We start from the raw sequence: 27,018 nt of genomic DNA, 5'->3' as shown, positions 1-27,018 counted from the left end.
CTGAAAGCACTTGTGGAAGACAGAGGGGGGAGAAGGATGCTGAAAGCACATGGGGAAGACAAAGGGGTGGAGAAGGACGCTGAAAGGCCATGGGGAAGACAAAGGGGTGGAGAAGGACGCTGAAAGGCCATGGGGAAGACAGAGAGGGAGAAGGACGCTGAAAGGACATGGTGAAGACAAGAGGGGGGGGAAGAACTCTGAAAGCACTTGAAGACAGAGGAGGGAGAAGGACGCTGAAAGCACATGGGGGAATACAAAGGGGTGGAGAAGGACGCTGAAAGGCCATGGGAAGGGCGGGGGGGGGGGAGAAGGACTCTGAAAGCACATGGGGAAGACAAAGGGGTGGAGAAGGTCGCTGAAAGGCCATGGGGAAGACAGAGAGGGAGAAGGACGCTGAAAGGACATGGGGAAGATGGGGGGGAGAAGGACATTGAAAGGAAATGAGGAAGAGAGAGTAGGGAGAAGACGCTGGCAGGGAAGAAGACAGATGCCAGACTATGGGGGGAGCGGAGAGAAGAAGATGGGTGCCAGACCAATTTGGAAGGGGGAAGAAAGGGAGAGGCACAGTAACAGAGCAAATGGAAGATGCAGAAGGAAGAGAGACAGTGAATGGAAGGAATTGAATGAGAACATGAGGAAAGCAGAAACCAGGCAACAAAGGTAGGAAAAGAATTATATTTCTTTTTTTTTGATTTAGGATAAAGTAGTATATTAGTTGTGTTGATAAAAATTTATAAACATTTAGAGGCTCTGGTAGAAACCCGTTTACAAAGTATGTATTCTTCCCAATTAATATTTTCAAATTAATAAAGTCTTTTTGCTTATTTGTAAATGGGTTTCTACCAGAGCCTTTAATTCAGTAGCATAATTAAATGAAATAACTATTTCTGAAGTTTATAGGGACGGGCAGTGACGGAGGGGATTCCTCGCGGGGACGGGTGGGGACGGAGGGGATTCCTCACGGGGACGGGTGGGGACGGAGGGATTCCTCACGGGGACGGGTGGGATTCCTCGTGGGGACGGGTGGGACTTTGGCTGGGACGGGTGGGGACGGGTGGGATTTCTGTCCCCGCTCAACTCTCTAATCACAAGGAGCTGTAGTAGGAATTGAATTAAATTAAATTCTCCAGGATGTCAGTCCACTGCGCTAATCATTAGGCCACTCCTAAGTACTGTACACTTCTCCCTACCTATTCACTGTTTTGATTATTTGCAGTTTTTAGCTTGCTGGCTCCTCCCCCTCAAATGACATCAGCTTGCATAGAGAAATCACTGATTCCAAGCGTGTACAGAGGAAATCGCTGATTCCCAGCACTTTCTTCACTGTGTTTTGCCTCTTCTTCAGGAATAGAACAGGTCCTCCCACCATGTTATTTGCGGTTTCACTATATTCACGATGGTTTTTAATAGAAAACAGTGAATAACATATGAAAAAGTTATTTGAGATTGTTATGTATTTGCGGTTGTGTTAATCCACCTATCACAGCAGAAGTGTATATTATTTTCCAAACAAAGCCACTTGTACAAAAAAGGAGAATTCAGTAAGGCCAGAGTGCAGAGCTTAAATATTGTCTCCATCAAGTCTAGCGAGATTGCTCTGAAGCCTAATTTAATGCATAAAACGGTATTTAAAAGTGTTAAGATACTTTCTTTCTTAGTGCTAAAAATGAGAACTTTCTACTCAATTAACAACGCGTTTGTTACCCTCCAAGTTTCTTTAATCGGGTTCGGTGGTTTCTTTTCCTAGACAATAAGCTCCGACCTGACGTTGCCTCAGGTTAGGCGCGTGATCCTCCTTCCCGCCAGGTGCAGGACGTCGAAGTTCCCCCTCAGGGAGGAGAACTCTCCGCGACCCCGCCCAACTGTCGGAAAAGTCGCCACGCCCTCCGTCCCCAATCCCCCCTCGGCGGTTGGCTGCAGCCCGCCCTTCCCCTCCTGTCAATCCCCTTCATCCACCTGGAGACCTCCCTTGTCGGCCACCTCCCACCATTCCGTCTCCGCGGCCAATGGGAGGCGGGCAGAGGTGAGCCGCTCCTGAGGCGCTGGGTCATGGCGGCGTCGGGCTCGCGCCGTGCGCCAGCCCTGTGCCGGCGCGAGGAGCAGTGAAAGCTTTAGCCGCCGGCGCGTGAGCCTTCGGGACCCCCCCCCCCTCCCCCTCATTCGCCGTGTCGGAGTCATGAGCAGGAGGAAGAGGATGAAAATGAAAAAGAAAAAAGCAGCCGAGAAGAAGCCGTAAAAGTTCTTCGGTTGGGCGCGAGAGCGACTCCAACGGCTTCTCTCTAGGCGCACCTGCCACGCGTTGGACATTTGCTTTGGTTTTGGGGCCGCCCAGGGGTTACAGTTGCTGCCGTCAACATGTCTCTGCTGTGTGTCCGAGGTGAGTGCTGGCTCTTCCCTGGGGGAGGGGGAGGGGGAGGGGCGCTCTTCCCCCGGGAGACTCCCCCGGTTGTCCTTCTGCAAAGATGAAATCGAGATGGTGCTTTTACTTCCCAAACTGGAGGCAGCTTTTCCTGGAAATTAAAACAACAAAAAAAAAGAAGTTATTTTGCGTTTACATCGTTGGTACGCGGTTTGCATTTCATTCTAATAAAAGCAAAAGTGAGATAAAAAGAACGTAAACGTTTAATAGTAAAAGTAAATGAAACGGAGGAAAAGCTCTTAAATTCGGATTGATCATTGCAAAGCTCTGCGTGGCCTTTTTGTAGTGGAAAATATTTGATTGTAAAGAATTGTGACGTTAAAAGTAAGGGACTTTTCTGGGGAGTGGGGGTGCAACGCACTTTTCATTGCTGTTGTGAGAGGCAGGGGCTGATGCTCAAAGGTTCACGGTAGAGTCGTTACTCTGGGCAGAACTAGAGCAAAAAAAATAATATTATGGAGGAATGAATGGAAATGAATGTTGTGTTGAAATCGTGGCAGCAGCAATCTGCTGCTCAACATTAAGAGCTCCTTTTACGAAGGTGCGCTAAGCGTTTTAACGCACCCACCGGATTAGTGCGTGCTAGCCGAAAATCTACCGCCTGCTCAAAAGGAGGCAGTAGCGGGGCAATCTAGTGCGCGTTAAGGCCTTAACGCACCTTCATAAAAGGAGCCCTAAAGGTAAGCTTGAGCTCAGGCACTTATTTATTTCAAAAACGTATTGCCCGCCACATGCAACAGTTCTGCGCCGATTACAATAAAAGCATACATAAAAATGGCACAGTAGCACTGCATTTAAAAGGAAGTACACATTTCAGTAAAATAAATCACAAATAGGCTCGTAAGTGTTTCCTGAACTGCAAATCCCCAGAGTTCTAACCTCCACAGGTAAAGCATTCCACAAACATGCCCCCTGTATAGAAAACGTGGCATGCCGATTAGTCTGAAGTCTCACCAATTTTAAAGATTTTATTTCCAATAGCAAATGGCCTCCAGAATGCAGAGAGTTCAAAGGATGGTAACGTTGAAATAAAGTAGCCAGAATAACTGAATCATTATCGTTTAACACCTTTCAAATAAGGCATAACATCTTAAACTCAATAAGTGTTTGAATTGGCAACTAGTGCAAATTCCTCAGGACAGGAGTAATATGCTCTGATCTAGCAACATTTGTAGTCAGCGCTGTCAAGAAAGTTGACTCCACCAAAACATGGCATGCATCATCCTCTTACCCCAACCTGACACCTCCTCTTGACTCCCCAACTTATCCCTGGTGTCTAGCAGTACACCCCAGCCCCACATACTTCACCCCTTTTATTACCAAATATAAAAAAATGCCCTGATGGTGTAGTGGATCCCCCTTCCCTTCTCAAACACCCCAAAAAATCCCTGCTAGTCCAGCAGGACCGCCACCTACTTCAAGCCTTTCCCTTTCCAACTTAATACCTGGAAAGAGGCAGGAGTGATGTCCACACTTGCTCATACCTGTGGGTGCGGCCTTCTGCAAAATGATGACACCTTGCTCCATGTGGTGCATCTGGAATGCACTGATTAGGGCTCTTTCTACTATATAAAGAAGAAACTTCATTATATGGTAGGTAGACCCTGCCCTATGCTTCACACTTATGCAGATAATGGTGCTTGGATGTACATAAGAATAGCCTTACTGGGTCAGACCAATGGTCCATCAAGCCCAGTAGCCTGTTCTCACAGTGGCCAATCCAGGTCACTAGTACCTGGCCAAAACCCACAATAAGAGTAGATCAAGTTGCATGTTTAAGCCCGGTCTTGTGGTTGTTAGGGGGAAGAGAAGAAGGGTAGGCGAATGTCTATAGAGAGGAGAGATATGTTAAAATGCCTCTGTATCGCTCCATGGTGTGACCTCACCTTGACTATCGCGTTCAATTCTGGTCGCCTTATCTCAAAAAAGATATAGTGGAACTAGAAAAGGTTCAAAGAAGAGTGATCAAGATGATAAGAGGGTAGGGCTCTTCAGTTTGGAATAGATGGCTAAGGGGAGATGTGATTGGAGTCTACAAAATTCCAAGTGGTGTAGAATGGTATAGGTGGATTTTTTATTTTTTTTTTATTCTCCATCAAAAATTATAAAGACTAGAGGTCACTCAAAGCTACAGGGAGATAATTTTAAAACCAATAGGAAGAAATTTTTTTTCACTCTGAATAGAACATAAAAATTGCCATCTCTGGATCAGACCCTGGGTCCATCAAGTCTAGTGATCCGCATACGCGGAGGCCCCGCCAGGTGTACCCTGGCATAGTTTTAGTCCCCATATCACTGTATGCTTCTCAAGGGAGATGTGCATCTAATTTACTCTTACCCGTATCACTCTATGCCACTCTTAAGAAGATGTGCATCTAGTTTACCCTTAAATCCTAGAATGGTGGATTCTGCAATTACTTCCTCTAGGAGAGCATTCCAGGTGTCCACCACTCGCTGCGTGAAACAGAACTTCCTGATATTCGTCCTGGACCTGTCCCCCCTCAGCTTCAGTCTATGTCCTCTTGTCCGTGTCACATTGGACACTGTAACTAACTGCTTTCCCTGCTCCATTTTGTCGAATCCTTTCAGTATTTTGAAAGTCTCGATCAGATCCCCTCGCAGTCTCCTCTTCTCAAGGGAGAGCAACCCCAGTCTCCTAAGTCGTTCCTCGTAGTCCAGGTTCTCCATACCTTTCACTAGCTTCGTTGCTCGTCTCTGCACCCTCTCTAGCAGTTTTATATTCTTCTTTAGGTATGGAGACCAATGCTGGACGCAGTATTCCAGGTGCAGTCTGACCATGGCTCTGTAGAGCGATATTATAACTTTCTCTGATCTATTCGTAATTCCCTTCTTTATCATGCCTAGCATTCTATTTGCTTTCTTTGCCGCCGCTGCACATTGCGCCGATGGTTTCAGGGTCCTATCTATCAGTACACCCAGGTCCTTTTCCCAGAGTTACACCTGACATACTATACTTGTGATCTTTATTTTTTCTGCCTAAATGCATCACTTTGCATTTTTCCACATTAAAATTCATCTGCCATTTATCTGCCCACTTCTTCAATTGATTCAAGTCGCTCTGGAGTTCCTCGCTGTCCTTCTGTGATCTGATTGCCAGGCATAGCTTTGTGTCGTCTGCAAACTTGATGATTTCACTGGATGTTCCTTCCAAGTCATTTATGAAATTATTAAATAAGATGGGTCCAAGTAGGAGCAAGTGGGCATCACTCCTGCTTTATATATGGCTTGGTGGGGGTGATCTTTCACTAGTCCATTTTTGGGGCAGTGGGTCAGAAGGCAGCTTTTTTTTTTTTTTAAAGGGGAAGGGAATGCTGAGTTGACCATTAGACCACCAGCATAATTAAAAAAATATATATGTATATTTGGGGAAGGGAGAGAGGCTGAGGCCAGTGCATTTGAAATGTGGTCTGTGGTAATGGTTCAGTGCACGTTAATACCCACACTGAAACTATTCCAACATTCGGTGCATAATGCGTGCACAAATCTGGCGTTAACCTAAGGCAGTAGTTTTGAGCAGTGGCCTCATAGTTATTATATGTATTCTTTTGATGGCAACCTTTTATTCTCAAATAATGTGAGTCCATACTTTAGGTATTTCTTTCAGTATTGGCTTTTGGATTATTTGTATGCAAACAAAATATGGTCTCACCTTAACACCACTGTGCTACGGACATCGTCCCTCCACGACTTGGACAAGATAATTAAAACTACAACTGGGAGCCTAACTCACTTTGGGCTCCTTTTACTAAGTTGCGCTAGCGGTTTTAGCACGTGTGCTAGACGCTAGCATTGAGCTGGTGTTAGTTCTTGGCGCGTAGCGTGGGGTTGGTGCGTGCGCTAAAAATGCTAGCGCACCTTAGTAAAAGGAGCCCTTCGTCTCCCATGACGACATCAGCAAGACGCAAGATACTATTCGCCCGACCAGCACCAACCTGGACACCTGTCTGCTTCGCCTCCTAGTGGCTGTGAAAGATTTATTTATTTCATTTAATATCCCGTTTTCCCCAAAGAGCTCAGAACAGGTTACAGGTTAAACATACATAAAATACAGTTAACAGTTAATAATATGACAGTTACAGTACAAGTTTACGATATAAGATTGTGTCCTAATTCAATACATGGTGAGGGTCTAATACCAATAAAAATAATATACAGTTTACAGGTTACAATTTGCCATAGTTATCCTTAACAGTGCAAGTTTTTTCAATATATGTTTGTTTGTTTTTTTTTATAATTCTTTATTTAAATTTTCAAATAAACAACAATTGTGCTTAACAGGCAATATACGGTATTAGTACATCCAATATTTCTTTTAGTAATCATAATAATTAAAAAAAAAAAAACTATAGAAATAAATCAATTTTCATTATTGGATCAATATATTAACAAAAAAGAAGTAACCCATACTTTTTTAACATAGTCCTCAATAAAGGAGGAAGGAGACAAAGAGAGAGAAATTCTTCCAGGAAAGATCACATATTAAGAATTTAAAGGAAATTAAGTGAAAACCGATGGTTTAATAATAATGATAGACTTGAGTTATACCGAAAATCACTATGGTGCAAATGAAACTCCTTTTCCCTCTAGAAAGAAACGTAGCTGCTGCGAATCATAAAAAATATATCTATTATTTTGAAATACAACAAAACATTTACAAGGAAATCTTAACTGAAAAGAAGCTCCTAGTGATAGAACTTTTTCCGGATATGTAAGAAATTCTTTCCTTCTAGTCTGAGTCCATTTTGAAACATCCGGATATATGTATATTCTTTCTCCCAAAAAAGAAACTTGTTTTAAACCATAATACAATTTCAGAATCATTTCTTTATCCTGATGAAATACCAGGGATACTATCAGTGTAGCTCGTCCGGACAATTCAAGATTTGATGATTCCAAGAAAGTTGTTAAATCTTGTTCAGTAGTTGTATCAGGCTCTTTTATTGTCCTTTTTAAATAATAAATCTTTTGTAAAGGTGGTATATTCATTTCCACAATTTTTAATATGGAAATCCAAGAAATCTTTAAATAATTCCCTAGGAGTTTTAAATTTAGACATAGGAAAATTTAAACTCCTATTTTGATTTTCCAAGTTTTCAATTTTACGAAGAAGAAAAACTTCAATACATGTTTTTATCCTAACTAGACACACATTAGGGATCTAATACCAATATACACAATGTAGATACAGGTTAAATTTGCCATAGTTACAGTTGAAGATTTTGTAGACTTCGTCCTTCCTCTCATCAACAACTCTCTACAAACAGGCATAGTCCCTGCAAACTGGAAGACAGTGGTCATCAGACTGATCTTGAAAACCCCCACACTCGACCCTAATGTGCCCGCCAACTTTAGACCTGTCGCCAAACTACCCTTTGTCTCTCAAAATCCTGGAAAAAAAGTGGTAAACCAATTACACCTCTTTATTGACTAACAAAGAGCCCTATCGGGATTCAGGAAATTCCACAGTACTGAAACTTTTTTTAATATCATTGATGACTGCTGGAAACTCATGGATAAAGGTATTGATGTCCTTCTGGTGCTGCTGGATCTCAGCGCAGTGTTCGACATTGACCATCCTCTCCTCATTGTGTGGCTCTCTGAAATTGGAATCCAATACACTGCGTTACGATGATTTGCCTCCTTCCTGAATAATAGATCCCAACGCATATTGCTCAACGATGTGCTATCAAAAACAAAACCGATCAAATACGGTGTTCTTCAGGAGGCTGTGCTTTCTCTCCTCCCCCCCCTATTATTCAATCTCTACATTAGACCATTCACTCTTTCGTGGATGGCATCCAACTTTGCTACCACTAGGAGAAACTTGCGAGGCCAGATCACGAAACTCCTAAACTGCTGAAAAACTGGATGACTGTCAACAAATTGCAACTAAATTCCTCCAAAACAGAACTCCTTTGGATCTGCAAAGAACACTGTAACCACCCTGTCCCTCACTATACTGGGACTCGATTACTATATCAGTGAAGGACCAAGCGCATAGCCTAGGAATACTCCTCGACTCCAACCTGTCGCTTTCCAACCAAATCTCTCAGGTGGTATCTTCCTCATTTTGCTACCTATGTCAACTCCGAAAATTAAGGAATTACTTTTCAGACTCTGACTTCACCAAACTATTCTATGCACTAGTCCTGTCCCGCATTGACTACTGCAATGTTATATTCAATGGTCTCATGGCAAAGAACATGTTGGACTTCTGCAAAACCTGTCTCCCAGGCTCTATTGTCGGACCACTGGCTGCCTGTAGCCAAACGTATCTTCAAGGGCCTGATGCTAGCGTTCAAAACCTTACATGACCTGGCGCCAGGCTACATGTTGATGTACATGCTGAACAGGTCTCTCTGCTCCCAGGATGAAATATGCCTCAAAACGCCCCCCTGGTCATGCTCTTCAACTACAAACCATCAAGTGACGTTTCTACTCCCATTTCATACTGATCCACTGGAACCAGCAGATCAGATCCCTTGAAGGACTCCTCTACTTCATAAAGCAATAAAAATATACCTTTTCATCTAACTCCCCTGCCTAAGTCTGATAGATTCCAAAGAAATATAAATGTACTAGATTCTTGGTATATATCAGGTTAGGATAAAAAAAAATCTTATACAGTGGAACTTTGGTTTATGAGCATAATTTGTTCCAGAAACATGCTTGTAAACCAAATTGCTCGTATATCAAAGCGAGATTCCCCAAAGGAAGTAAGGGAAACTCGCATGATTGGTTCCACCTTCCCCCCCTCCCCCCCGAAGTCACTGGCACAGCTTCACCCCACCCCGGTCAAACCGGCATCGCACCCCCTGCTCGAAATGGCATCACTCCTGCCCGCAAACGCCCCCTCCCCTGAAAACTGGCATCACACCCCTGTGCTAGAAGCGGTATCCCCCGCCCAAACAAGCCCCATACCCTATCTGGCACCAGCATGCAGCAACAACCCACAGGATGTGCCGGTGCCAGTCAACGAAGATCCCGCCTCTTGCCTGGGCTAGGCCTTGAGCATGGGGCGGGATCTTCGGGGGATACCGCTTCTAGCATGGGGGTACAATGCCGGTTCTCGGGGGGGGGGGGCATTTGCGGGCAGGAGCGATGCCGTTTCGAGCAGGGGGGTGTGATGCCGGTTCTCTGGGGGGCGTTTGTGGTTAGGGTAGCGATGCCGGTTCAAGCACCAATTGAACTAATTAAAATAATTAATTAGGCCGCAGTAGGACAGCCGTTTATAGAATTTGCTCCTTATTGTCTAATTTACGCATCCAAGAGTTTTGTGAACATTTAGCATACAATATAGAGATCTTATGGGATGTACTGAGAGAAGAGATGCCACTTTTTCACAGTTGCATTTTGGTATTATTTTTAAATCTCTATTTTCACAGTTGCAGCTGATGCCTTGGCTGTTCAAAAGCATGTGCCGGTAATTTACTTGCTTGCTACTACCTCCAGGTTGAAAGTAGCAATTTCTTTAATAACTGTTTTCCCACATAACTGTTAAGGTTCTGCAGAGTCATTTCAGTTGACTTTTCAGACTTTATAGTTGGTTTGTTTATAATTCTATTTGAACTTATTGCTTCCTGTTTTTAGAAAAATAGATTTTTCATGGTGTATTATTTTTTTTAGATGTCTTCTTAAATTTAGCTTACATGCTTTCAGTAGTAGCTCAAGGTAAGTTATGTTCAGGTATAGTAAATTATTTTCCTGTCTGTAGAGGCTTGCAATGTAACTGATTACTGTATATTCTTGAATATAAACTGACCTGAATATAAACCAAGGTAACCTTCCCCCCCAAAAAAAAAAAAATAAAAAAAGGAGGCAAGAAGGTTGACTCTAATATAAACTGGGGGTTAATATTCAAATGCAGTACCTTGCCTTGCCAGGTTCTGCACCCTGTTTTCCCTCCTTTGCTGCTCTGCATCCACACCCCCCCCTGCCAGTCTCTGTACCCTGTTCACCCTCCCTCCCGAGGACTTACAGGCCTCCACTGGGCCTGCTGTGATACCTTGTGGTCCAGTGGTGGCCAGGACAGGAAGGGTCCCGCCTGTGCCAGTTGATTCTAATAATTTTTATCTCCCTTCTGCCTCCCCTGCATACCTTTAATATCCCTGGCGGTCCAGTTGTGAACTGCGGCAGGAGTGACCTTCCTTCGTTCCTACCTGTGCAGAGCTGCTAGCTGATTGGCTGTTGAGAACTTGTGGCATGATTTAAATCATGGTTTTTTACAGACAGACTCATTGCTGGCTGGTATAATCTTAATATTTACAACCAGATGAAGGTTTCATTTTTTTTTAATAACTTTTCAAATTAGTTTTATAGCTATATAAAAAAAATACTGTTATCCCAGGACAAGCAGGCAGGTATTCTCACTAGTGGGTGACGTCATCCAACGGAGCCCCGATGCGGACATCTCACAAGCATACTTGCTTGTAGAAACTTTAGAAGTTTCGAGCTGCCTGCACCACGCATGCCCGAGTGCCTTCCCGCCCGATGCACCGGGCGCGTCTCCTCAGTTCTTACTTTTCCGCGGAGCCGAGAAGTCCGTCTTCGACTCTCTGCGTGAAGTACCTTCACTTGTGCCTTCTGAGTCCGCGGTTTTGGGTTCTTTTACTCATTATCGTTGGTTCGCGTTGCGTTTCTTGTGTTTCAAAAAAAACCAAACAAAACCCAAAAAACATTTCTTTCGTTTGTTCGACAGGGCAGGCCACGTGGCCGCGGCCCCGCGGTTTCGATCTTGCGGCGGAGCTTTTTCGGCCTATGTCCTGGCCTGTCACCGGTTTTAAAAAGTATGACAAGTGCCAGCGCGTGATTTCGTTGACGGACCCTCATCGACGCTGTATTCAGTGTCTCGGGCCTCAACACCTTCCGAAATCGTGCCAGCCTTGCTCCATGGAGCATGGAGGCGTCACCGGAGCTGTCCTCATCGCAGAGCGCTGCGCCTTCGGCTTCCGCTTTGACCTCTTCGGCTTCGAGTCTGCTCAAGCCTGCCTCGTTCGTGCCGGCTTCGACTCCGATGCCTGCTGCGGTGCCTCCTCAGGTCAGATAACGCCGCCTCCCATTCCTCCAGTGGTGCTCAAGGTGCCCAAGGCTTCTAAGCCCAAGCTCCTTGGCGGCCGAGATCGCGAAGTCCATGCAGGAGGTCCCATTGTAGATGCGGATCCCTCTTTGCCGGCTTCGTTCCATGCCATGATGGAGAAGCGATTTGTCGAGCTCTTTACTAAGATTGGGCCGACGCTTCTCTCCCAAATCCAGCCTGGGCATGCGGAGGCCTCCCGCGATATCGAGCCGCCTCCGGTGCCCCCTCGACGTACACTCTCGCTGCTGGGAGCCGAGTCTCGGCGAGTGTCTGGTCTGGCTTCGGGGCATGCATAGCAAGGAGTAGAGTCTTTGCCCATGCCGCCGTCGATTCACTCGATGCATGGTACTGAAACCTCCGCCCTGCCTGGAGCGGATCCTTCGTCCTCGATGCCGAGCCTCGAGGCTTGGCGGGTGCCTCGAGGGGCTTCTTCTCAGCCTCCTCTGCTTCGATCCACTGCCTCCAGCCCCATCTACTTGCTGGATGCCTCGTCAGGGCCTCGCTCGACTCGACGTTCGAGACCTGCTTCTAGCCACAGTTCTGGTTGTCGCTCGAGACATTCATCGAGGCATGCCTCGCCTCGTCGTAAGCAGCCCTTTAGGGAGTATTCTCCGCCGGCTTACTCGCCTCCTCCTCCTATGCCGGAGCTCGAGGACATCAAGGGATCGTTCTCTCCCTGCCGATCCTCGGCCTCTGCGGATCAGGACGCCTCGACTTTATCGAGCCCTTCTCGAGGCCCGGCTCTGGCTGACCAACTGTCTTTCTCATCTTTCCTGCGTCAGATGGCGGTGGATCTTGATATTACCCTGGACTCGGGTTCCAAGTTTTCCAAGGAGTATTTGGAGATGATGCATCTTCCCCAACCTCCTGCTGAGTCTCTCCGTCTGCCTCTGCATAAGCTTCTGGACCATACCTTCATGAGATGTTTCGAGACTCCTTACTCCATCCCCGCTGTCCCCGGGAAGTTGGATGCCAGGTACCGCACGGTGCACCATAAAGGCTTCGACGGTGCACAGCTCTCTCACCAGTCCCTCTTGGTAGAGTCCTCCTTGAAGCGGTCTCATCCCTCCCAGGTCTATGCCTCCACTCCTCCTGGCCAGGAGGGCAAGACCATGGACAGATTTGGCAGGTGCATCTACCAGAACTCGATGATGGCCTCTCGAGTTCTGAATTATAGCTTTCACTTTGCGACCTACTTTGAGTTTTTTCTCTCATTTCTACAGAAGTTTCTGCCATATTTGGACTCTTAGGCTCGCTTCGAGTACTTGGAAGTCCTGGCATCGTTGTCCCAACTTCGTCTGCAGATGATGCAATTGTCTTATGATGCTTTTGAACTCTTTGCGAGAGCTGCTGCTTGTTCAGTGGCCATGCAACGCCTGACGTGGCTTCGGACCATTGATATGGACCCGAATCTCCAGGACAGGCTGGCGAACGTTCCATGTGCGGGAGCCGACCTCTTTGACGAATCCATCGAGGCGGCGATGGAGAAGCTGTCGAAGCATGAGAAGTCATTTCAATCCATTCTCCGCCAGAAGCCCAAGCCTGCTCTTGCTCGTCCTTCTCGTCCGCCTATGACCTATCAGCGGCACTATCCACCGAAGCAGGCGCCCACCATCCATCAACCTGTGAAGAGACAGCACCAGCAGAAGCCCCCACAAAAGCCTCAGCCTTCTGCTGTCCCCAAGGTCCCTCAGCCTTTTTGACTGTCTCGTAGAGAGCATAACTTCCATCGTTCTGCCCTCCCCGGTTTTTCCCATCGGAGGTCGTCTCCATCATTTTTATCATCGATGGACGACTATTACCACCGACCTCTGGGTCCTTTCCATCGTAAGAGAGGGATACTCTCTTCAGTTCCATCAAGTTCCTACGGAACATCCTCCAAGAGAGTATCCTTCCAACTTAACCCAGTCCGCCCTTCTTCTTCAGGAAGCTCAGGCTTTGCTCCGGCTTCGTGCCGTTGAGCCGGTCCCTGTGGGCCAACAGAACAAGGGTTTTTACTCCTGGTACTTCCCTGTTCCGAAGAAGACGGGCGACCTGCGTCCTGTTTTGGACCTCAGGGTGCTCAACAAGTTTCTGGTCAGGCAGAAGTTTTGCATGTTGACCCTGGCTTCTCTCTATCCCCTCAAGCAGAACGACTGGTTATGCTCTCTGGATCTCAAGGAGGCCTACACTCATATTCCCATTCATCCGGCCTCCCGTCAATTCCTCAGATTTCGGGTGGGACATCTTCATCTTCAATACAGAGTGCTCCCTTTCGGCCTGGCTTCATCACACAGAGTCTTCACCAAGTGCCTGGTTGTAGTGGCCGCAGCACTCGGGAACCATGGTCTTCAGGTGTTTCCCTACCTCGACGACTGGCTCATCAAGGATTCCACATCTCAGGGTGTCGTCCAGGCGACCCAGAGGACAATCTGGTTCCTGCAAAGTCTGTGATTCGAGATCAACTTTCCCAAATCCCATCTGCAACCTTCCCAGACTCTTCCCTTCATTGGAGCTGTTCTGGATACTATTCAACTCGGAGCGTTCCTTCCTCCTCAATGCCTGGCGGCTCTTCTTCATCTTTGTCGCTAAGTCTCCTCTCGCCCGTCCATCTCGGCGAGACACATGATGGTGCTTCTGGGCAACGTGGCCTCTACAGTTCACGTGACTCCTTTTGCCAGACTTTACCTGCGGATTTCTCAGTGGACCCTGGCGTCTCAGTGGTTGCAGATCTCCGACCCTCTGACTTGACACATTCAGGTCACTCCTGCTCTGCTACAGTCTCTTTGCTGGTGGATGCTCTCTTCCAATCTCTCCAGAGATTTGCTGTTACTGACTCCTCGAACTATGCTTGGGGGGCTCATCTGGACGGTCTCCGCACCCAGGGCTATTGGATGAGTGCAGATCGTCTGTGCCATATCAATCTACTGGAACTCAGGGCAATTTTCAATGCTCTCACTGCTTTTCAGCATCTGCTTCACGACATGGTGGTCCTCATTCGCACGGACAATCAGGTCGCCATGTATTATGTCAACAAGCAGGGAGGCACGGTATCAGCCTCCCTCTGTCAGGAAACTCTGAAGGTTTGGGATTGGGCAATTCGCCACAACACCTTCCTCAAAGCTGTCTACATTCAGGGGGCGGACAATGCCTTGGCGGACAACTTGAGTCTTCTTCTGCAGCATCACGAATGGACTCTCCATTCCACGCTCCTTCATCACATCTTCTCTCTGTGGGGAACGCCTCAGATAGACCTCTTTGCAGCCCCCCACAACTTCAAACTGCCTCAGTTCTGCTCCAGGATCTACACTCCTCATCGTCTCGAGGCAGATGCTTTTCTTCTGGACTGGGGGAATTTCTTTCTGTATGCGTTTTCTCAGTTTCCTCTCATTCAAAAGACTCTGGTCAAGCTCAAGTCCGAACGGGCCACCATGATTCTGATTGCTCCTCGGTGGCCCAGGCAACCTTGGTACTCCCTTCTTCTGCAACTCAGCAGCAGGGAGCCCTTCCTTCTGCCAGTGTTTCCATCTCTGCTTACGCAGCATCAGGGATCTCTGCTTCATCCCAACCTGCAGTCGCTACACCTGACAGCTTGGTTCCTCTCAGTGTAACTCCCCTTCAGTTTTCACAAGCTGTGCGGGATGTTTTGGAAGCTTCAAGGAAGCCTGCTACTAGACAATGCTATTCCCAGAAATGGACTAGATTCTCTACTTGGTGTTTTTCTCATCACAAGGAGCCTCAATATGCCTCCTTGTCCTCTGTTTTGGACTATCTTTTGCACCTGTCTCAATCTGGCCTCAAGTCTACATCGATACGAGTCCATCTTAGTGCAATTGCTGCTTTCCATCAGCCTCTTCAAGGGAAACCTCTTTCTGCACATCCTGTGGTTTCCAGATTCATGAAAGGACTTTTCCATGTCAATCCTCCCCTCAAACCGCTTCCAGTGGTTTGGGACCTCAATGTTGTTTTTTCTCAGCTTATGAAGCCTCTGTTTGAACCTCTTAACAAGGCTTCTCTGAAGTATCTCACTTGGAAAGTGGTGTTTCTTATTGGCCTCACTTCTGCTCGTTGAGTTAGTGAGCTTCAAGCATTGGTTGCGGATCCGCCCTTTACAGTGTTTCATCATGACAAGGTGGTCCTTCGCACTCATCCCAAATTCCTCCCCAAGGTAGTCTCGGAATTTCATCTGAATCAATCCATTGTTCTTCCTGTGATTTTTCCAAAGCCTCATTCTCATCCTGGAGAATCAGCTCTTCACACTCTGGACTTTAAATGTGCTTTGGCTTTCTACCTGGAACGCACCAAGCCTCACAGAACTGCTCCTCAACTTTTCATCTCCTTCGATCCGAACAAGTTGGGACGCCCTGTATCGAAGCGCACCATCTCCAAATGGATGGCGACTTGTATATCTTTCTGCTATGCCCAGGCTGATTTAACCCTTCACAGTAAAGTCACAGCCCATAAGGTCAGAGCAATGGCAGCCTCTGTAGCTTTCCTCAGATCGACACCGATTGAGGAGATTTGTAAGGCTGCCATTTGGTCCTCAGTTTACACCTTCACTTCTCATTATTGTCTGGATACTTTCTCCAGACGGGATGGACAGTTTGGCCAAACAGTATTACAAAATTTATTCTCCTAAGTTGCCAACTCTCCCACCATCCCATTCTGGTTAGCTTGTAGGTCACCCACTAGTGAGAATACCTGCCTGCTTGTCCTTGGATAAAGCAATGTTACTTACCATAACAGTTGTTATCCAGGGACAGCAGGCAGCTATTCTCACGTCCCACCCACCTCCCCTGGGTTGGCTTCTCTGCTAGCTATCTGAACTGAGGAGACACGCCCGGTGCATCGGGCGGGAAGGAACTCGCGAATGCGCAGTGCGGGCAGCTCGAAACTTCTAAAGTTTCTACAAGTAAGTATGCTTGTGAGATGTCCGCATCGGGGCTCCGTTGGATGACGTCACCCACTAGTGAGAATAGCTGCCTGCTGTCCCTGGATAACAACTGTTACGGTAAGTAACATTGCTATTTGGTTATACTGATAGAAATACATAGTTCATTTAGCAATAATATCATAATTGCTTATCTATCTCTGGTTTAAAAGGTTAATCATTCATATTTGGACAACTTTTCTGCTGTCCTTTATTGAAAGGAGAAAAATTAATCATTACCTTAACAATTTAGATAGATTTATTTGACCAAAACAATAACATTATAGCGCATATGTTCTTGTATTTGCTTTGATACCCATATTAACTGATCTGGTTAAACAAAATATCCTTAAAAAAACTTAAGACTATTAGCCAGATCAACACATTAAAAACTTAAAATATTGTCTTCTGTAGCTCACTCATCTTTATCTTTTTGTTCACAATCTGGAAAAGAAAAGCAAGCTTTCCTGCTTTATCAGGTCTCAATTGGAATGAATGAGTCCAAAGGAATAGAATATTCTTTTCAGTGCAATACATGACCCAATCTAGACGAGTGGGTTATCTCCCAATGGCCGTGAGCCATCTGCAGAAGGAATCCACTCTGGATTTTTCTCTGACTCTTCTGTACTTCACTAAGAGCTCTACTGCCACCTGTAGATTTTCCCTTTTGCACATAAGCCTGAAGGAGTATTTCTGTTCTGATCTCTCCTTTTTCTTATTTTCTTCTGTGTTCTTTCATCCCTTTTGCAGGGTTTTCTTTGCGCTCTGCCTGTCAGTTGCAGACCAGAGTCTGCATGTTCTCTACGCAGGCAGAGCTGAAGAACAGTTCTGCCTGCATAGAGAACATGCAGACTCCGGTCTGCAGCTGACAGGTCGATCCCTGTTAGCCAGCCTGCATTTGTTTTTTGGAGTTCTGGGCTGTCCCTGCTTTTTCTTCACCTGCTGTTGGGGGTTTGAGCCCAGGCTATTAGGCCTTTTTTTGAGGCTCAGCGGTGTCTCGCAGGATGCCGGCTGTGTTTTTGCCTCCACCCTTTCCCTTGGCGCGCCCGCCAGTCTGCGGGGGTGGAGGTACGGTCAGGTACTGTGTCTGACTGACAGTCCAAAGATGCATTCCCAGCATAAGACAGGTGCTGGAATCGGAGAATCACTGCAAGAGCGTTGAGGCTGGCTGCAGCACATTTCCAGCACAGGTAGCAGTGAGTAAGGCTGTTAGTCTGTGAATTGAACAAGTACTTTCTTGAAGGTTTGTTCAGAGGTTTTTCTTGTAGGCCACAGGTGTCAAAGTCGGTCCTCGAGGGCCGGAATCCAGTCGGGTTTTCAGGATTTCCCCAATGAATATGCATGAGATCTATGTGCATGCACTGCTTTCAATGCATATTCATTGGGGAAATCCTGAAAACCCGACTGGATTACGGCCCTCGAGGAGGGACTTTGACACCCCTGTTGTAGGCGAAGAGCATAATAGCATTCTATTACTATGCATGAAACCCATATGTCAGTTGTGATGAGAGACCAGTGTTGATGATAGTGGGTGAGTCGACCTCTGGGGTAGGGAGGAAGACGAGAGAAGAAAAGTGGCTAGGCTCTCTGATTACCGTATATATGCGAATATAAGTCAATCTGAATATAAGTAGAAAACCCTATTCCCCCCCCCCCAAAAGGAGGAAAAATGGTTGACTCGAATATAAGACAAGGGCTTAATATTCAAGTGCCATGCCCTGCCAAGTTCTGCACCCAGCCCCTTCCATCCCTGTCAGGCTCTGCACTTGGCCCCCTTCCCTACCTGCCAGGCTCTGAACCCAGCTCCTCTTACTCCCTGCCAGGCTCTGCACCCTGTCTCACCTTCCTTCCCTATACCCTCTTCCGCCTCTAGTTGTCTAGTGGTAGACCGGGACAGGAGGGATCCCTCCTGTCTCCCATCTCAGCCGATACTAACAATTTTTTACACCCCCTCCCCTGCGTACCTTTTCCCTGGTGGTCCAGTGGTATATCCCATGATGAGTCCCTCCTATTGATCTTGTGGCCAGCGGCACACCCGGGCCAGCACGCAGGAGCAAGCTTTTTGAGGTCCCACCTGGTCCTGTGCTGCTCTCTGAATGGCTGCGGCGAGAACCATGAAAACTGGCGGCAGCCTTTCAGGGAGCAACGCAAGGCTGGGTGGGAGATCGGAAAGCTTGCTCCTGCTTGCCGGCCCAGGTGGGCTGCTGGCTGCTGGCCGTAAGATCGACAGGAGGGGTTCAGTGCATGATACACCGCTGGAACACCAGGAAAAAGGTGGGGGTGGGGGTAAAAAATTGTTAGTATCGGCCAGGAGACGGGAGGGATCCCTTCTGTCCCGGCCTAATGGCAGCCCTGCAGCAAGTTCGGGAGGGTGTTGAGTGTTCACTGGGTGATGACCTGAATATAGGATAAGACCCCCTATTTTTGGGCCATATATTTTTTTTTTTTTGACCCAAAAATCTCATCCTATGTTCAAGTATATGTGATAAGTCAAAAAGACTGAGTTGACTTCTGTTGAGATTAGGGTTGGGGTTTTTGAGAATGCTGCTGCCTAGGTTGCTTCTTTATCAGAGTCGACTTTCTTAGTACAGAATCTATCCCCTTTTAACTTTAGAGAGTGCCCTCTTGTTCTCCCTACCTTGGAGGGGGTGAACAACCTGTCTTTATTTACTAAGTCTATTCCCTTCAGTATCTTGAATGTTTCTATCATGTCCCCTTTCAGTCTCCTCTTTTCAAGGGAGAAGAGGCCCAGGTTCTCTAATCTCTTGCTGTACGGCAACTCCTCCAGCCCCTTAACCATTTTAGTTGCTCTTCTCTGGACCCTTTCAAGTAGTACTGTGTCCTTCTTTATGGCGACCAGTGCTGGATGCAGTATTCCAGGTGAGGGCGTACCATGACCCAGTACAGCTGCATGATAACCTTCTCTTTATGTGTTCGTGTTCCCCTTCTTATTCATTCCTACCATTCTGCTCGCCCTTTTCGTTGCTGCCGCGCATTGCGCGGACGGCTTCGACTTGTCGACCAGTACTCCCAAATCTTTTCTGGGGGGGGGTCTCTCCAAGTACTGCACTGGACATCCTGTATTCGTGTAAAAGATTTTTGTTACCCACATGCATCGCCTTACACTTACCCACATTGAACTTCATTTGTCATGTCACGGCCCATTTCTCAAGCGTGTCTATGTCACGTTGCAGGTCTTCGCAATCCTCCTGCGTCTTCACTACTCTGAATAACTTCTTATTGTCAAGCAAATTTAATCACCTCACTCATCGTACCAATTTCCAGATCGTTTATAAATATGTTGAAGAGCACGGGTCCAAGCACTGAACCTTGTGGCACTCCACTGGTGACGCTTTTCCAATCTGAATATTGTCCATTTACTCCCACTCTCTGTTTCCTATCCGCCAGCCAGTTTTTAATCCGCGTGAGTGTTTTACCCTCGATTCCATGACTCGCAATTTTACAAAGTAGTCGTTCATGCGGGACCTTGTTGAACGCCTTCTGAAAATCCAGATATACAATGTCGACCGGGTCACCCTTGTCTGTTTACTCCATCGAAGTGCAGCAAGTTTGTCAAGCAAGATCTTCCTTTGCTGAAGCAATGCTGGCTAGTCCTCAGCAGATCATGCCCATTAAGGTGGTCAATGATACAGTCCTTTATCAGCGCCTCTACCATCTTTCCTGGTACCAAGGTCAGACTCACTGGTCTGTAGTTTCCCGGATCTCCCCTCGAACCTTTCTTGAAGATCGGTGTAACATTTGCTACTTTCCAGTGTTCCGGAATCCTTCCCGATTTGATCGACAGATTGGCTATTAGTTGAAGCAGTTCAGCTATAGCCCCTTTTAGTTCCTTGATTACCCTCGAATGGATGCCATTCGGTCCTGGGGATTTATTATTTGTAAGCCTATCAGTCTGCCTGCATACCTCTTCTTCTTGACTGACCGTCAACCCTGTCAGTTTCCCATCTTCGTTTCCTGCGTATAGCCCGTCGGCTTCTGGTATGTTGTGTATATCCTCTTCAGTAAATACAGACGCAAAAAATGTGTTCAGTTTGTTGGTGATTGCTTTGTCCTCTTAGCATTCCTTTTATTCCATAGTCATCCAACAGCCCCACTGCTTCTTTCGCAGGTCGTTTCCCTTTAATATATTGAAAGAACGGCTTGAAGTTTTTCACCTCCTTGGCTATTTTTTCCTCGTAGTCTCTTTTGGCCTCTCTTACCGCCTTGTGGCACCAGTATAAAATATTAGCAGAGACATGTATCTGTTCTTCGGAAAAGAAGAAAAAGAAAGAAAGAGTTCCCAGTGAGCACCACATGACAGCCAAGTCAGATTTTGGAGAGATGACATAGACAGTATTTTACACTCGTATATATCAGTGGTCTTTACTACAGTAGGACTTAACAGGGTCCCATACTTTGAGAAATGTACTGGTAGAATTATGTTTCTCAGCTATAACACTTTCAAATTTGATAGTGATACAAACGGTGTTCCACCATACAATGTATTCCACATTAGATAAATCCTTCCAGCAGTGTAAGATATTCTTAATGGCCAGGAACAGTAAATGTTGAGCAGATGAGCGTTATACTCGGACATAGGATGTGGAAGACCATGAAGACCCAGTATAATTATCTTAAGATGTATTGTAAAGGATCTTGTATGTTCAAGATGGATGAAATTGTGTTCCAGACCTTATCCCTATATATATATATATATATATATATATATATATATATATATATATATATATATATATATATATCATGTGGGAAAATATTCCTTCAGCTTTCTCACATGACCAACTGTTTGGCTACCTTAAGATCATTATATACAGTCATACCCAAGTCCTGCTTTTGTGTCGTGCACATTAGTTCTTCACCCCCTAAATTGTATCATTCCCTCGGATTTTTGCAGCCCAAATGCATGACCTTGCATTTCTTAGCATTAAAGTTCAGCTGCCAAATTTCAGACCATTTTTCAAGCTTCGCCAGGTCTTTCTTCTTGTTATTCACACCATCCTGGGTGTCTACTCTATTGCACATTTTGGTATTATCCGCACAGAGGTAAATCTTACCCGACATGAAGTTACAAATCATCAAGTATTTTTCAGATAAGACATCACAATTGGATTTATCCATAATGAAACCAGATTCAAAATGGATTCCGCCAGGACCACCAGATCCACAGGTTGAAGCTTTTTATCAATGCTTGACACGTGATATAGAAAAACTAGAGAAGAATAGTCGAAAGAGATTGTTTCACAATTTATCTAAAGAAGAACATCTTGCTATTAAAAATTTTAAAGACAACACCGCTATCGTGATTAAAACCTGCGGATTAAGGTGGAGGGGTTATTATAGACAGGTTCTTATATATTGAAGAAATTGAACTGCAAGTATTTGATCAAAATTACTATATTCGTCTCAAAGGAGATCCTACTATGAAACTGAAAGTAGAGATAGATTCATTGATTTTTTTTGCACATAATGCTGGATATATTACACCTTTTTAATTGTTAAATATCCTATTATTCTAACTATTTACGTACTACCAAAGATTCATAAATCATCAACTTCACATCTGGGCCGTCCTATTATCTCTGGCAAAGGGTCAATTTTAGAGCCCCTCTCTAAGTTTGTTGATTTTTTTTTCCTTAGGCCCTTTGTTCCATAAATCAAGTCGTACGTAAGGGATTCATCATTTATGATTAATATTTTGGACCAATATGATGGAGATTTAACAGATATCGTATTAGTAACCATGGATATAGAAGCCCCATATACAAATATACCTCAGCTATCCACATTGGAGATTGTAGAAAGAACCTTAAAAGAAAGAAAGGCACATAGAAGAGTTCCAAATCATCTTATTCTCACTCTTTTTCAAGTATTGCCTTAACAAACAATTATTTCTGTTTTCAAGGAAGATTTTTACCAACAGATTAAGGGTATGGCCATGATTTCGTTGATGGCTCCAGACATTGCCAATTGGTATGTGACAGAATTTGAACAGAAATTTTTAGAATCGCATTCTTATGAAGACAATATAGGGCCTGTTTTACAAAGCTGCGCGGCAACAGCCCCGAAGCCCTTTAAATCTCTATGGGTTTTGGGGCCGTTACTGCGCTGCAGCCACTAGCTTGGCTTTGTAAAACAGGCCGATAGTGTTATACAAGAGGTACATAGATGATGTTTTTATACTATGGAGATGGAGTACAGGGTTTTGGCCAGGTACTAGTGACCTGTGAGAACTGGCTACTGGGCTTGATGGACCATTGGTCTGACCCAGTAAGGCTAGTCTTATGTTCTTAATTTCATCAATGGCTCAATATGCATGATGCAAATTGAGGTTTTAAATTCAGTATGACAACCAATCAAACCAGATATTTATTTTCTGAAGACTACGATTCGTAGAAAAACTACAGACAAAAACACTTACCTTCATTACACGAGTTTTCATAACAAGGGTTTAAAGAAGAATCTTCCTTATTCACAGTTTTTGCTCCTCTCTTCGGTGATGACGATGATGACTTGGACTGGCTGGGGTGAAGATTCATGGAGCTGATGACAAGACACCAAATGGTGTGGGACACATTTTGCATTTATTTGGCTGCTACAAATGAAAACTCGCAGCTTTTTTGTGAATGACTCTGTAGGGCAGCAATTCCCAAACCTGTCCTGGGAGAACCCCAGCAGGTTTTCCTTATCTGACTGGCTGGGGTTATCCCAGTGTAGGTATAAGAATCACTGGTATAGGGCAGTAGTGCTGCTGTTTGTCTGCCTGAACTCTGTATCAGTATCCCAGAGAGGTAAGGAGATATTAATGCACATGTTATGCCACTAGTTTGTTAATCTAAAGGTTATTTTTTAACCAGAGTAAATAAATGATTCATATAACTAAAAAACAAAAAAAAGATTATGTACAGACATGGATGAGTTTAATAGACAAGCACCATTAATGATGAAGAATTTTGTGTCAAAGAGTTTATCCAGAGGATTGTGTGATGGACTGTTTACATCAAGCGCAAATGAAACACAGGGAGGAGCTCCTTAATCCAGCACCCATTAAACCCAAAGCAGACATTGGGCAGGATTCACTAAACCTCCAAACCGTGTGCGATCCGTTTCCATTTGCATGCCGGCTGACCAATTAAGTAAAGGACTGCATGCAAATGGGGATGATTGTTAACACGCCCCCTACCCACGGCCAGAGCGATCCCCACTCTTGCGCACACCCTGACAGTAGTGACAGGAGAAGCAGCCTTCTGTCACTGCTGTCAGGGCTCAGCCCAGCCCAGATCTCTCTTGCCTGCTCCTGGACTCTCCTGCTCTCTGCCGCCGTTCCCTGCAGTGCAAGCCCGTGGTTTTAAAGCGGGCCTCCACTGCAGGGAACAATGGAAGAGAGCAGGAGAGTCCGAGAGCAGGGAAGAGAGATCGGACACCGCAGCCTGCTCTCTGCTGCCCCGAAGCTGTGCCCCGAATCTGCCTAACCTGACTCACTCTTGCTCTCGCCCCGAATCTCTCCTGCCCTTCTCGCACTGGGAGCCTGTGGTTTTAACCCGCTGATTAAAGCGGGTTAAAACCACGGGCTCCCTGCCTGACAAAAAAGTTAAAAAAAAAAAAAAATTTTAAAGTCACAATGCCCCCTCCCCCCATGTGCCGATGTCCCGCAGAAGGGTTGCCAACTCTCTCCTGCCATGTTACCCTCCTGGTCTGGTCTGGCCCGGCTCACCTCCCTTCCTGTTGCTAAATCTAGTCAGGCTGCTGGGCCCACCCACCCACCAATAAACAAACTGCAGGAGGGATGCCAACTCCCTCCTGCCACCCCCCTCCCCGTATCTTTAACAGAGCAGGAGGGATGCTCAACCCCTCTTGCTCCAATGACTCCAGCGACGACTCTTGAGACCTTAGGCTCAGGCTCCTACCTTGGGAGGGGCCAGGGGTGCCTGAGCCAATCGGGGAATTCCTTAGGGCTGAGCCTTAGGAAGTCCCTGATTGGCTTTTGCTTTGACCAATCAGGGACTTCCTTAGGCTCAGGCACCCCAGGCCCCTCCCAAGGTAGGAGCCTGAGCCATTCAGGGCCTTAGGCTCCTCCTCATGCATCACATGATGCAATGGGGCGGGGCCTAAGGCTCACATTGGCAGTGCATCATGAGGAGGGGCAGGAACAGGAGGACTCTGTGTTCCTCCTGCTCCCCGAAGACTTTGTGGGAGGCCTATGGAGCAGGAGGGACCGGGCACCCCTCCTGCTCCCAACTTTGAGGTACGGGGTTGCTGTGTCGGGCCCGGCCCAGCCGGGGGATTAGTCGGCCTATGGAACAAGAGGGACTGAGCACCCCTCCTGCTCCTAACTTATGTACTGGAGAGGGGGTGCTGAGATGGGCAGCTGTGACTTTTTTTATTTTTTAAAAAAAACAAACAAACCAAACCCCCCCCCCCCCAACTTTTCTTTCATGCGGGCTTGCTCTCCTGCTCCCCCTTCCAGGCAATCTTGCTGCCCAGACTCTCCTGCTCTCTGCCACCTTTCGTGCAGTGTGAGCCCTTGGGTTTAAGGTGGCAGAAAGCAGGGCTGGAAGATTGGGGTGAGTAGGCAGGAGATGCAGGGTAGAGCAGGGCTTCTATGGAGCTGGAGAGTCAAAAAGACGTTTTCGACTGGTCCCCAGCAGTTGCTTCTTGGGTTGATTGGCCAGCCCAGTCGGATTTAAAATTTTGTGTAGTGAATTGGATCGCTGTCCAGTTTGCATGAGTTTCACCTCATTTGCATGCATGGATTCGAAGCGGATCGCAGGAGAGGTAAGTGAATCAGGCCGGATGGAATTTTGATAGTAAAGGGGTTGCAAACTGATCGGTACACGATCAGTTTGCTTTGTGATTAAAAGCCCATTGTACTCTCAGATTTTCACACCTATCGCATGATAAACAAGACATCATTAAGAAAAATTGGCATATTCTTCAAACTCATGACTGTTGACTGGTTCTGTTTTCAAAGGACAACAGCAGTGATCGCGTTCTCTAGAACAGTGGTTCCCAACCCTGTCCTGGAGGAACACCAGGCCAATTGGGTTTTCAGGCTAGCCCTAATGAATATGCATGAAGCAAATTTGCATGCCTATCACTTCCATCATATGCAAATCTCTCTCATGCATATTCATTAGGGCTAGCCTGAAAACCCGATTGGCCTGGTGTTCCTCCAGGACAGGGTTGGGAATCACTGCTCTAGAAATAGGAATCTCAAAGATATGCTTGTTCCCTCAACTTTACCAGAGATTGCAGTTGATACAATTGGCCCCTTGGGACATATTCCCTGTAGACATTGTTCAGTCTACAGGCATAGTATGACTGTCTTAAGTTATAAACATCCGGTTAAAGGCAAAATGATTAGACTGAGGGATTATAGTGATTGTAATTCAAATACACTTCTCCCTCCAAATTCACTGTGATAGGGGATTAACAGAACCGCAAATACAGAAAAACCGCAAATAACTTTTTCATATGTTGTTCGCTGTTTTATATTAAAAACCATCATGAATATGGTGGGAGACCTGGCCTGTTCCTGAAGGAGAGGCAAAATATAGTGAAGAAAGTGCTGGGAATCGACGATTTTATCTGTAAACGCTTGGAATCGGCGATTTTCTCTATGCAAGCTGATGTAATTTGGGGGGAAGAGCCAGCAAGCTAAAAACTGTGAATTGAAACCACGATTACGGAGAGAGAAGTGTAATGTTATTTAAGCAATAATATGTCCATATCAGAAGAGGTATATTGGTAAGACCAAAAGAATGATTAAAACAAGAATGATAAAACACAGGAGTTGTATTAGCAGAAACATACAGACAGCACCTGTTGTTGAACATTGGCATGAGAAAGGCCATTGTATTTAAGATTTAAAGTTTTTTGTTTTAAAAGTAATCAAGGTCAAGTGGAGAGGAGGTGATCCAGATACAATATTGTTGAAGGAGGAACAGCGATTTATTTATGAGTTCAATTCAGTTACACCAAATGGTTTAAATATGGAGCTTGATTTAAGACATTTTATATAGTTTTTACACACATTTTTTCTATATAATGTAATAACTGTATAATTTATGTATTTTTAGTCATATTTTTATGTACAATATTCACATGATCATTTATGTATTTATATGCACATAATACATTTACTTTTGTGATGAAATGTGGATTTAAATCTGCCTCTTCATTCTCATATATATTAGGTAAAGAATAGTCCAATATACCTCTGAGATTAAGTTGAATATCTTTTTTTAAAAGGATAATCCTCAAATTAACATAGAAACATAGAGTATGACAGCAGAAAAGGGCCGACGGCCCAACAATTCTGCCCACTCAAATAACCCACCCCCCTAAGCACTTCCTCGAAGTGAACCCACATGTTTATCCCATTTATTCTTAAAATCTAGCAAGTTGCTGGCCTCTACTACCTGGAGTGGAAGATTATTCCAATGATCAACCACCCTTTCGGTGAAGAAATACTTCCTAATGTCCCCTTGAAATCTCCCACCCCTGATTTTTAATGGATGCCCTCTTGTCGCCGTAGGTCCTGTAAGGAAAAAGATGTCTTCTTCCATCTCCATA

At 45.6% G+C, this 27,018-nt stretch overlaps 1 protein-coding gene and 1 long non-coding RNA gene across 7 annotated transcripts in view; one reads left to right on the top strand and one right to left on the bottom strand.

Moving 5' to 3' along the window:
• Positions 1-1,923: 1,923 nt before the first annotated feature.
• UNC13B (unc-13 homolog B) overlaps positions 1,924-27,018 on the top strand; it is an 837,582-nt gene continuing 812,487 nt past the window's right edge. For 2 of the 6 annotated variants that reach the window (XM_033936018.1, XM_033936045.1), the window contains exon 1: positions 1,928-2,377. In XM_033936018.1, the coding sequence (XP_033791909.1) occupies positions 2,356-2,377 (22 nt within the window). In that variant the 5' untranslated portion in view covers positions 1,928-2,355. Of the gene's footprint in view, positions 2,378-27,018 lie in introns of all 6 variants that reach the window. The other 4 variants (XM_033936037.1, XM_033936007.1, XM_033936000.1 and 1 more) reach the window with 4 other exon arrangements.
• LOC117356605 lies at positions 2,375-23,409 on the bottom strand. Its single transcript, XR_004538679.1, has 3 exons — positions 22,865-23,409; positions 21,501-21,655; positions 2,375-2,510 (listed from the first exon to the last, which is right to left on the bottom strand). It is a non-coding gene; the product is annotated as an uncharacterized LOC117356605 (long non-coding RNA).

Source organism: Geotrypetes seraphini, chromosome 1 (assembly GCF_902459505.1).
Source record: "Geotrypetes seraphini chromosome 1, aGeoSer1.1, whole genome shotgun sequence".
Classification (NCBI taxonomy): Eukaryota; Metazoa; Chordata; class Amphibia; order Gymnophiona; family Dermophiidae; genus Geotrypetes; species Geotrypetes seraphini.
This window is presented reverse-complemented; position numbering and strand designations above follow the sequence as displayed.